This window comes from Oryzias latipes, chromosome 12 (assembly GCF_053564925.1).
Source record: "Oryzias latipes strain Hd-rR chromosome 12, Olatipes_Hd-rR_3.1".
Lineage (NCBI taxonomy): Eukaryota > Metazoa > Chordata > Actinopteri > Beloniformes > Adrianichthyidae > Oryzias > Oryzias latipes.
In genome coordinates, this window is record NC_136248.1 from 25,338,133 (window position 1) to 25,350,835 (window position 12,703).

The following is a 12,703-nucleotide window of genomic DNA, read 5'->3' on the forward strand; positions in this document are numbered from 1 at the left end:
GTTGAAGTAGTTCTTGATGTTTTAAAACGTTACAGAAATACATGGTTCATGTTTCATTATTCTTTATTTCCACCTTTTTACAGTGTATTTGATTAATCGAATGAACAAACCTGTATTTTCTTTTTTTTGTGTTTTCCTTTTTTTTTGTATCTATGAAAATAGGTACACAAGAAACATGGGGAACGGCGAACAAAGAGCTTGTTTGAGAATTAAAACTGCTGCACAGAAGAAGAAAAAAACAAAAAAACTTCTGCAGCCTTTGTTTGAAATGTGCAAGTCACTGTGACATCACAAACCCAGATCACAGAAGCATCAAGTCTCTGTCTTAAACTTCACTTAACCCTTTGTGCTATCTTAGGTGACCCCACCCTTACTTTGACGTGTTCTCCCTACCATGACAAAGGTGGATAAAGGTGGAAAGATTTCATGTAATCCATGGACACCAGCGAAGATCACAAATCATTGAAGAAAAAAGGTTCAGAGCACTGTCTAGTGGGTCTAGATGACCCAACTCCCAATGTTAAAGTGCCTAGGATAGCACAAGGGTTAATTTCATATCAAGCTACATTTGCTGTGTCTTTGAAATGGAAAATCACAAAAGAGAGAAATCCTCAAACAAGGTCCAAAGTTAAAGTTCCACTGGTTAAAAGGTGACAGTGCTGTATAGACATTCTTATAGGAGACTGTTTATCACATACATCAGTTGTTTATAATCTCTGGACATTTTTAAAGGTTTTTGTTTGAAATGTGCGTAATTTATTATGTGTTATTCTTGTTTAACTTTTACAAAAGGGCCACAGATTGTTTTGAGGCACAAGTCCAGATCACAATGAAGCTTTGTGTTTACATTTTTACCAAAAACTAAAATGAAAACTGAAGGTGGAATGCAAAAGGCACTTCTTCGCAAACAAATTGCACATCTTTGACTGCATTTCAAGCTGTGGTGCACTTCATTTTTTCAAGCCCAAACAAACTCCTATTAAATAAAACAATAATTCATGTAAGTCTATTGAAAGCTATTGCTGAGGAAGACTTTTGGTCAGAAAGGCAGCAGGGGTTTGTTTTTTTTAGTGGACTGTGATGTCATTTCCAATGATGCTGAACTGGATCGAGCGCAGACGGAGAGGAGCACAGCGGGCTGCTGGGAGGATGTGATGCACAACGGGACTGCAGAAGAGGGACTGGCATTTTCTCTCAAGGAGGTAGGAGTCATAAAAAAGGTCCTGGACTGCAATCTTTCATTGCTTCTGTCAAACGGCACTATGACAACATGAAGCCTGCAGAGTGTGTGTGTGTGTGTGTGTGTGTCTTAGCACGGGCATGACTGCATCCCCTCAGACAACAGTAATATTGACATTCATTCTTCGTGGGTTTTACAGGTTGCTGGTGAGTCACCAGATGCTCCGATGAATTATTAAGAAATCACACTTCAAATCAAATGAGCGTGAAGTGACGGGACAGCAGAGGAGTCGCTCCTGCTGCGTCCAGTCATCGGGACAGGATGGGTGTGGCGTGAAGCAGCACCCCACTTGTCCTTTGTGTCCTCATTAGCCATTTGCAGCCTCATTGGGGTCTCTGTGTGCAGCAGTATTTTTTTTTTTGGGGTATTCCTCCTGATTTATACAGTTGTTTCAGAGAGTAAACACTTTAGTTTGATTAATGGTTCATTTTCTCATTTGATTCATCTTTCAGTGAACATAGTACAATTCATTTGGTAAAAGAAGACAGATTGTATCAGAAATGGCTAGGAAATTAAAATTATCCTGCTTTAATTTAGTTCAATTTAATTATGCATATGAATGGACAATAATTACAATATTGTTTGTTTTTTAAGATCCAAATCTGTTTTTTTGCCTTTTTTGGCAGATATTTTAATGTGAAAAAACTTAACACCTTTGAGCCATTATTTCTTGTTTCATATAAGGAAAGACAAACCCACGTTAAAGCATCTAAAAACCATCACTAACATTTTACTTATTCATTAATGCATAAGACAAAGGAAAATAAATTAGATCAGCTCAGAAAATACTTTATTGAAGTAAATTTTCTTTCTTTTTTTTAAGAAAGACATTACCAGCCCACAGCTTTAATTTGTAAGAATATGAAAAACTTAAATTCATCATCTAAAGATTCAGATGACATACATTTCATCCTCAGACTCAAAATAAGCTTAAAAATATTCATACATTGCATACAAACTACACTCGGCAGGCTCTGGCATTAAGCTTAAAAATATTCATACAGTGATCACATTTTTTGTCCCTCGTGTGAATCCCTACTTTGAGCCGTCATTAAGAAGATTTAAGTTCAAATTGCTTCTTGTGTTCATATCAGGAAAAAACACCCTCACTTCCATTCTCAGTCATCTTTTTACCTTCTGTACATCCCTTCCTACTCTAAAATTAAGTGATTAAATGTTTTATTCATTTTGTTTCAGTTTGATCTGTTACTGTTAAGATTTTGTTTAACTTGCTCCCTGCTACTATCAGAGTATCATCTGCAAACATGATCACCCGTGAAGGTGTCCGTCTGCCCCGGTCTGTCTGTAGCCATAGCAAACAAGACTGGGTTCAGAGGCAGTCCATCTTCACCTTAAATCACACCTACACAGATTGTCATCGTCTTGTACATGTTCAACTGCCCGCTTGTATGCTACTCTGTCACTGCAGATTTCATCATCAGGGACTTCCGTTGGCACCTTTGAATCCAGACAATGCAGCCTCTGCATTTTCCACACTATTTCCACACTTTTTCTAGAAGACTGATCCACTCTGCCAGATGTTTACTGTGTGAGATATTAGCTTTAGGAAATTGTCACCCCTTTAATGACTTTACAACCGTTTTAACCTGTCAGGGCATGGAACAACGTTCCACATGTAGTTGTGTGGGTGTCTGGTATTTAGATGTGCCACTCCTTCCCAAATTAAAAGGTGTCCCCCTGAATCGACCAATTTTTGTCCTTGAAGCTAAACAAAGAGAACTGTTCTGCCTTCTTGACTTTTTTTGTCATTTTTCTTGCTTTTTTAAAGGTCTGATGACATCTTCGCTCCATCCAATAAGCTGGGACACACTTCATGTTGAAAATCGGAAGTGAATCTGGACGTTTTGTGGATGTTTGAGTCTAGAGAAGAACAAAGATCTCAACCTCTTTGCCTGCAGTCCTGGTGAAAAACCTGATGCAACCGTTTAGACGGGGCTCTTCTCTGATGTCCTGTCTCTTTCTTTTTGACAAATGTTGCCTGTGTAAATATTTTCATGCCATGTCTTGCCGCTGTTAGAGACGAGGAACAGGTTGAGTCTGGTTTTTTAATATTTTGACTTTGTGGTTGCCCAGCACTCTTGGAATATCTAAAGTGGAATTCTAGTTTTCTACTCACTGATTTCTGTTTACTACATTTTATAGGGGAAAAAAGGGATTTATACAGTCTTTTTACAATATAAGATTTTATTTATAATGCAGTTCACATTTTGATAAAACCTCGTCTCATAAAAATCATTGAGCTTTACATCTACAAATATGAATTCTATTATATATAAATATTAGAAATGGAATGATTAATGCTTTATCTTTGCTCTGTGAGGATGTGATAACGTCTGTGTCGACTGCAGACCTTTATTTTCTGTGTGGACACACTATGGGCTGTGTGGCGTGTTCCCAGCTGGTTGATATGTGGGCAGTGAGGGCCAGACGGACAGGTCGCAGGGCCATGGAGCTGGCCACCTACCCCCACATGCTGCAAGGGGGGTACCACAGAGTGACAGGCCTGCACTACATGTCCTCCTTCTCTGACACTGAGGACTGCTGCGACGACACCAGCTCAGGCAGCTCGCTGACACTGGATTGGGAGAGACAAGCTCCTGATGGCTGACGCCTAGCCGAGAAATAATGCACACGTGGGGCATGTCATGATGCAGTGTCTTGGAAATGCCAAGTCGCTTTGAGGAAAGTTCGGTAAACGATCCCTTACCAATAAATTTTAAACTATGTAGTATGTGTAGAAGTTCCAGTAATACCAAATACAGAATATGCAGGAAATATTGTGAAACAGTAAGGAAATATTTAGCATTCAGACTTTTGTTTTGAAATATAATTTAAATGTGTTGGTTTCTTTTTTTTATGCTTCAAAGTAAAGCTTCACCTAAATCATTAATCTGGAGTTTTTGATTTCTTTGGGGATTAGTGGTTAAATGTAGGTCAAAAACATAATTACATGCTTAAATCCCTGTTGCTTTATTGTGCAAAATCCAAAAAAGTGCAATAATTGCTCTTGACATGTGATGACTACCTCCAGGTTGTGTTTGAATCCAACACTTCTTTTGTGTTTTCATAATCTCTAATTGAGTGGAATAATAACAGATTGAGTCACTGTACTAGAGCAACGCATCACAGCTTCTCTGCTGGCGACGGTGGAAATTTTCGTGTTTTGAAATAAACTTGCGACCCAAATTATGCCAGCAGACTCATGAAATCATTTGTTATCATTACGAATGTGTGTGTGTGTGTGTGCGTGTGTGTATGTGAGAAAGTGTAAGCAAGACTGTGGTTAAGAATGAATAATCAATGTAGTCATCCTCAGACTCTGTGATTCAGGTTGTAGTAAAAGTTCAACTAAAACTTTTTATCTAGAGGTTAGACAAGATTGAGCAATACATGTTAAAATGTAATAAATCTAACAAACAAAAACAATGTTTAAACTATATATATAAGACACTGATAAAATAGTAGGAATAGGTCAAAATGTCTTACCCCATTGGCAGATTTTCTTTTAAGACCCACTCCAATAAAAATTGTGTCTTTGGTGATTTTAACATGTTCTTGTTGCATTTTCCCCATGATGGAGGAAACGTATAAAGAAAATTCGGCTCAACCCTTCTGCTATCTTAGCTGACCCCACCCTTACATTGACGTGTTCTCCTGACCATGACAAAGGTGAATAAAGGTGGAAAGATTTCATGTAATCCATGGACACCAGTGAAGATCATCAATCATTGAAGAAAAAAGGTTCAGTGCACTGTCTAGTGGGTCTAGATGACCCAACTCCCAAAAGTGCCTAGGATAGCACAAGGGTTACAACTACATTTCTAAGTGTTTCTTTATTTGAATCATCAATCTGGAGCAGAGGATAAAATACCACACGAAAAAGGTTGTAGTTGTTGCATGCAATCTACAATCGGCAGGCTCTGCTCCATTTCGATGCATCTACTGGCAGACAAATAGATCCATGTACATTTTTTGTTTTCCTTGTCTGAGCTGGTATCTGGCTCAAAAATGAACGGCTGAATAGCTCTGATATTGCTCGCCATTTTTGTTGGGAATGTGAGGATCTGTAAGCTAGCGGGAAGGAGTGTAGACAAAGGGATGATGGGAAATGAGTACAGACCTACTCCCTGCCAACAGTCCAGCCCACAACTCAGGCTAATTTCTGGGGAACCACTGCGAAGCCTTTAGATCTGATTAGCCTCTTAGATGACCCCACCCTTACATTGACGTGTTCTCCCTACCATGACAAAGGTGGAAAGGTGGATAAAGGTGGAAAGATTTCATGTAATCCATGGACACCAGTGAAGATCACAAATCATTGAATAAAAAAGGTTCAGTGCACTGTCTAGTGGGTCTAGATGACCCAACTCCCAATGTTAAAGTGCCTAGGATTTTTTTAGAATTTTTAGAAGAAGTGATAACGGTGAACAGAAGAACAAAACCAAAAGCAAAAGTGTGTGGATTTAGTGCTTTAGTTTGGGTTTTGGTCATGTGACCTGTCCAGGGTGTATCCCACCTTTGCCCAACAGGAACCAGGACAGGCTCTGTAAACCCTGTGACCCTGAATGGGATATAGCAGGTTAAGTTGTTTTATTTTCATAGTTTTTATGTTTATTTGTTTTGTGTGTGTGTGTGCCAATGCCTCTTGGCCAGGTCTGTCTGGAGGGAAAAAAAAGAGGTTTATCTTAAGGGACTTCCTGGTAAAATAAAGATTACATGAAAGAAAATGGATAGATGGTTTTGTTCCTGTTCTTTTCGCTGTTTTCCCTCTGTAAATCACACTAGGTTTAGGTTATCAATCATTATTCACAGTTGTCTTGATTTGTGCTCATGGTCTTTTGTGTGTTTAAGGTCACCTGCTTTGTCACTTTTGTTGCTCCCTAGGGGTTTTAATAGTAATGTTGCATTTATGAAATGTTTAACCCTTGTGCTATCTTAGATGACCCCACCCTCCCATTGACGTGTTCTCCCTACCATGACAAAGGTGGATAAAGGTGGAAAGATTTCATGTAATCCATGGACACCAGTGAAGATCACAAATCATTGAAGAAAAAAGGTTCAGAGCACTGTCTACTGGGTCTAGATAACCCAACTCCCAATATTAAAGTGCCTCGGATAGCACAAGGGTTAAGTCTCCGCTGCCAAGTCTGGACTCCTGCTTATGGGGTCCTACACCACCAGTTCATGACAGAGAGAAAACAGAAAAGAAGAGAAAAAAGACTGAAACTGTAACTGAAAATCAAAGTAAAGCACTCAAAAAAGTAGAGTAAATTTATTTTATGAGGTTTTTTCTCCAATAAGTTACTGTTCTTAATTGTGTAAACTTTTAAACGCTTTTTGCATGTAAGTATTTTTTTCTAGACAGAAACTGAATGGAAGAGGATTTGGGGCATAAAAAAAACAGGACTGACAAGAAATTCTGGATTTGGTTTTCTTTATCAGCATTCTCAGGAGAGAAGATTTGAGTAAAACGAAAAGCAAAAATTCTGGAGGGAAAAAAAATCCCTCCCGCCTATCCTAGGCACTCTAAAATTGGGTATTGGGTCATCTAGACCCACTAGACAGTGCGCTGAACCTTTTTTCTGCTATGATTCTTGTTCTTCACTGGTGTCCATGGATTACAGTCTTTCCACCTTTATCCACCTTTGTCATGTTATATAAGGGTGGGGTCATCTAAGATAGCATGAGGGTTGGGAAAGATGTTTGGATTCTGGAGAAAAAAAGGAGAAATAAATAAGACAGAATGCAGAGGGGAGAAGTCAGGATGATAGAAAAAGAGCAAGAATGTAATATGTTCATAATTGTTTAGGCTCAAATCTAAAGTAAAATAAATCTACGTACGGTAAGTATGTGTTCAAGTCCAACCATAATTTTTGTTTTGTTGCTCGTATTCAATTAAAACAGTCGCAAAAGAAGTAAGAATGTAGAATACCAGCTTACAGTTAATTAAAAGAACCAAAAAAAACAAACAAAAAAAAACAGAAGCAGTGGTTGAAAAAGTTTCACAATCGATTTCCGGAGGGGGATAATAATGTGATGATGGGGGTTCTCCTTGTTCATTCTGGAAATTCAAGGAAACGTGAGTGAAACATTTCCGCTTGTGGTTTGGAGGTGGGTGGATGGAGGCGCGTCCGAGTCCTGAAAAGGCCCTCCACATCCCCTACCCCGCCTCAGAGTGAGTGCACTCACGCAGAGAGACGCACCATCTCCGGAGCTCCCGGTGTGCCCCCGCCCTCCCCGCGCGCGCAGTCATGATCAGAAACGAGGTCTTCTCCTGCTTCCTCTTCTATGCCGTTCTCCTCGTCATTAAAATGTACGTGATCGCGATCATAACGGGGCAAGTGAGGCTGCGCAAGAAGGTGAGTTGCGCGCTTTTTACGCTCATCCTCATTTGCTGTTGATAGTCATGGAAAGTTTTTTTTTCTTCTTTTTTCTGATAGGCTTTTGCCAACCCGGAGGACGCTCTGAGACATGGAGGTTTGCAGTTTCACAGAGAAGATCCGTACGTGGAAAGATGCCGGAGGTACAAGGAGCTGATCTGTTATATTATTCAAAAACTACTTAAGTCATCCAAAAAAAAAAAAAAAAAAAAAAAACCTGAAAACGCGATAAAAAAAGTTGTAAAAAATCCTTTTACCGTTAAAAAACATTTCCATACACATTTGCAATAATATTTTTATTTTTAAATTATTATAGAATATAAATCTCAAAGACGATGAAGATATTGTGATAATAATAGTTAGCATCCCCTATCGGCGCTAGAAGAATATGGCAGCTGGGAGAAAAAGTTTTTATTAAAATGTTTTTAAATGTATTTTTGTGCAAAAGTACATAAATGTTTATTTTGTATGCTATAATTAAAGCCCATTTAGAAAAATTCTATTAATATAACTATACAAAAAAAAGTGAGTCATCACACTTTTGTATTTGCTTTAAAAACAAAGAATTGAAATCCATCCGCTAATAATCTTTGTATTTAGGGAGTTTTGCAGGTCCAGTCTTGTACGCTGAGGATTAGTCATCGTTGTGTATTTTCTGATGTTTCAGGTTCAACAGGTTATATTAGGATTTGACTGTTATTTGGAATTGCATTATTTCATTTTCCTCCGAGTCTGGTAACCTTTAGGCTTTAGGCTTGTTTTAATCTCAGAATTTTTTTTCTGTTGGAATACAACGGTGGACTACATGAGGATTTTAAGCTATTTTCTGGTGCCATGAACGCCACTAAATACCTAGCGCTGATTGATCCAGGAACAAATATTTAAACTATGTGGGGCATGTTGGTGTTCCAGCTAGAGGTCTGTTGAGATGCTAAATGGTCAAACTTTTGCAAAAATTTTTGCTTACTTGAATACATAGACCTCTCCTTAAATTCTTTTAACTTAAATTAGTGCTTTTGGCTAACCCATGTAAGCAACTTCTGTTTGATTCTTATTCATTCAATTTGACTTTTAGCAAAAAAAAAAAAACTTCCTCTGCTGTGTTTTTAGTTGTTTGTTAAAGAGAAAAAGCAGATGGTTTTACTTTTCCTGCTTGTAAAAGACTTACTTCTATTTTTCCTGAACCATTCATAAAAAGGCAAATCTGGATGTCTTCATCCACTGAATTTTCCCCATAAAATCCACAACTTTTTCACAGCACGAGCTGCTTTTTCTTTTTTCCTTCCTGCTCTTTTAAACTGATGTAATGGCATTTTTCCTAAAATAACAGTAGGTGCTTAAAGGCTTGCAGCAACAGGAAGAGAGGAAGCCGGAAGGTAGTCTGACCAATTTGACTCTTTAAAAAAAAAAAAAAAAAAAAAAAAAAAAAACTGACTCTGAGCAATCTGGATACAATCCAGAGTTATGCCAGCAAGGAGGCCTTGCAGAAGTCTAAAAATGTATTACGAAAGATGTTAAGCATTATGAGTCACTGCTTGACTTCAAAACCAGATGAGTGTTTAACTGCCTCACTGTGGACTCATGAGATGCTGAAAGATTTGCCCTTAGGTAGTCATTCTCTGAGCCCTGTCCGGTCTGGAGTTGGTCTGGAGCAGCTTTTCATTTGGCGGGTGCAAAAATGCAAATCAAACCAGCCTGAAAAACACATGAAAACGAGGAACTTCAAAGTAAATCCCAGTATGATGGATGACACTGTGAATGCAGAAAGGTTTACCAGCAGATCCAAAAGGAAACCAAGGAGAAGAAGCCGGAAGAATGCCTTATAGGTACTGTAAATGTTTAGTGAGGTAACAGGGCTTCTTCATGTTTTTTTCCCCTCTGAGTAAGAACTTGATTGTGCCCAAATTCCCCTCACTATAAACTATTGACTGTATATCCGAACTGGAACGAGTGATTGGGACGTCACTAGTAGAAAGTGGCTTTCTTTGCACACTAAAAACAATTGCGTCGCCAGTTTTTCACAATACAGACGCCACCATGTTGGAGCCAGACAACGTTTTTAGCCCTTGTCCTATCCTAGGCACTGTAACATTGGGAGTTGGGTCATCTAGACCCACTAGAGAGTGCGCTGAATCTTTTTTCTTCAATGATTTGTGATCTTCACTGGTGTCCATGGATTACATGAAATCTTTCCAAGCACAAAGGGTTAAAAGGCCACACTGCAAGTGGGCTTGGGAGAATTTGTCAATCAAATGTTACAAAATTGGATGTGGGGACCAGTAGGCACTACACACCTTTATTGAGGCCTTTGATTGACCAGTTTATAACTTAAATAACTTGCAATAAAGACAAAAATATCATGAAAATAGAATTAGGATTAGCAGGGACATAGTAACCCTTGTACTATCTTAGATGACCCCACCCTTACTTTGACGTGTTCTCCCTACCATGACAAAGGTGGATAAAGGTGGAAAGATTTCATGTAATCTATGGACACCAGTGAAGATCACAAATCATTGAAGAAAAAAGGTTCAGCGCACTGTCTAGTGGGTCTAGATGACCCAACTCCCAATGTTACAGTGCCGAGGATAGCACAAGGGTTGCAAAAGGCATCAGAGAAAGAAGGGTTATTCTGATAAATGGAATGGAGTAATAGCTGTTCATTTCTCTTTAGAAGTCTATGGAATTTTAGCTTCTTGGAACCAGCATGTACTTCATGTTCGAAATGCAAGGGGGGGAGGAGTCACTCAGTCCAGCTCTCATTTACAGTCAATGCTATAACTACTCTGCGCACCATATAGGGTGTTCGTCATTTCGTCGGGACGTCCAAAATCCAGAGCCTCTGCAATATATGTTGCTTATTAGGTTGGCAAACGTAGACCACAATGCATTGTGTTTGAATGATTTGTCATTTAAATAAAAATGTCTTTACATTCATTTTTTACAAGTCATCTAAGTTATAATCATTAGAACTTAGTGTATTCATAAATAATTTGTAAAATGTTCATATCTATCAAGTTTTTACTTTGGCAAATAATAATGCCATATTTGCTAAAAACAAAAAACAAAATAAGCAACTCTAAATAAACTAAAGAAAGATATAGTCCAAATCCACAGAAATGGAAACTAATCAGTGGGACATGGAAAAACTTTCAAAGAGCAAACGTTTTCTGAGTTTCTGTTACGCACAATTGGAGTTTTTCTGTTTGTTTCCAAAAAACGAAGAGGTGTCAGGTTCCTCTGGTTTGCCTAGTCATTCGTTTACTTTTATATTACAATTTATTCCCTTCACAGTTTTTCCTTATAAACTTCTATTTATAGGAATTTTTCATCCAAAAAATTGGGAAATCCCAACTCTGGGTTTTGGATGGACAAAAGAGTCACACGATCTCACTGAAAAGGGGTGTAACCGCCACCCGAGACTATTGCAAAACCTGAGAGAAGGGCTTTTCATGCTAGGTGGAAGGCACAGAAATCCCATACATACTGAAAGCATACACCCTTCAACCTGCTTGATTGCTTCCACAATCCAGCTAGACGAGCCCAGTAAAAGCAGGGGGGGAGGTCGTCAGTGCTCACGTTGTGAAACTTTTCTCTCCTCCAGGGCCCACATCAATGACATGGAGAACATCTTACCCTTCCTCTTCTTGGGGGCCATCTACTCCCTAATGGGACCTTCGCTTTTTGTGGCTCGCCTCCACTTCCTGGTCTTCTCCTTGAGCCGTTTGCTGCACACCCTGGCCTACCTGCTGGCTCTGAGGGCGCCCACCCGCTCCGTGGCCTACACCATCGCACAAATCCCCTGTGTGTCCATGGCTGTGCAGATCTTAATGTCAGTTATGGCGTACGCCTGAACGTGAACAACTGAACGTTTCTGTGTCCAGAATAAGGCAATAGGTGGGTTTCCTGTCCACTGTTTAATTGTGTTGTCAGTATTTATGCTATATTTGTAGAATGTGAGAATGTCTTGAACAACATTTGAAGTATTTCAGAGCACATTCTGTATTTAAGAAGCAAAATGAAGGTTAGCGCTCATTTTATAGAGAGCAAGCGGGAAGCTGTAAGCGCAAAAGCCCCATCAAAGTGTTTCCACTGACCTGATATTGACGGCGATGTATTTTAAGTTTACACCCAGCCACCTCTGTGGTTTCAGATCCTCATGATGGTTTCATCTGGTTCCTGTGGAATTTCATTTGCAGTGTCAACCCTTGTCTATGCTGTAGCTGATGAGATGTGTCCTTTTCCACCACTGTCAGGCTTTGTAAGCAAAAGTTCCAGTCTTCAGACCAATTTAGAAGAAGGAACGACTGGCGTATCAATGCTCTGCAGCAACCTGCAGAGAAAAACTCTCATTTTTCAGTGCTATCTGTGAAAACACATTTTAAGGCTGTTTTTTTTTTAAATCATATTTTAATGTTTATTTATTATTTTGTTGGTGTGTATGGTTAAATCTGTGTCATTACAGAAACACTTTTAGGTAATAAAACAATTTGTAGTCATGTTTCTGTGGAGGCTGGTAATTTAGGGGGATGGGGCCCCGGTCCTTGTGTGAGAGGATGAGATGTTGCAGAAGTCCGAGGCAAAGTTCCAGCATTCCTGCACGTATTACATAAACACTGAGGCCGTGCTGTTAACCCTTACACTAACAGGCCTGGAGGACACCAGCAAACCATATCTGTATGTAGAAAGAAATACCTCAGCACTCAGTCACAACTATGGAGTTGTGAGGCTCTACTGAAGCAGTTTCCTTTCCATCATCTGCTTTTGTTAAACTTGGTACCACTTTCCTTGAAAATGAATTTTCCACCTGTGGGACAGCCTCTGAGTAATTTTCCAGCTATGGAAAATAACTTAAAAACATAGAATCTTTTGTGATTTCAGCTCTTCTCTTTAGAATGAAAAAAAAAAAAGAGTACAGTGGTGCTAGGGAGTGGGACGGGCTGGAAAATCCTTTTCTCTGAATGAGTTTACCTGCAATCAGGAAGACTAATGGATTTGACAAGGGTGTGTCGGCGACAAACAGCGGGATTCTTTCATGACATCTCGCCTACATTGCATAATA

At 39.2% G+C, this 12,703-nt stretch overlaps 1 protein-coding gene and 1 long non-coding RNA gene across 3 annotated transcripts; both read left to right on the forward strand.

Moving 5' to 3' along the window:
- Positions 1-1,086: 1,086 nt before the first annotated feature.
- On the forward strand, positions 1,087-4,151 carry LOC110016044 (uncharacterized). Its single transcript, XR_002291303.3, has 2 exons — positions 1,087-1,202; positions 3,030-4,151. It is a non-coding gene; the product is annotated as an uncharacterized LOC110016044 (long non-coding RNA).
- Positions 4,152-7,399: 3,248 nt separating this feature from the next.
- On the forward strand, positions 7,400-12,140 carry ptges (prostaglandin E synthase). Of its 2 annotated transcripts, XM_078956234.1 has the most exons (4): positions 7,400-7,620; positions 7,702-7,784; positions 11,246-11,538; positions 11,795-11,933. In XM_078956234.1, the coding sequence occupies exons 1-3, from the start codon at positions 7,513-7,515 to the stop codon at positions 11,493-11,495; spliced, it is 441 nt and encodes a 146-aa protein (XP_078812360.1). In that variant the 5' UTR covers positions 7,400-7,512; the 3' UTR covers positions 11,496-11,538; positions 11,795-11,933. The 2 variants fall into 2 exon arrangements, with proteins under 2 accessions (XP_078812360.1, XP_004074586.1); XM_004074538.5 differs by having other exon boundaries at positions 7,403-7,620; positions 11,246-12,140.
- The last annotated feature ends 563 nt before the right edge of the window (positions 12,141-12,703 follow it).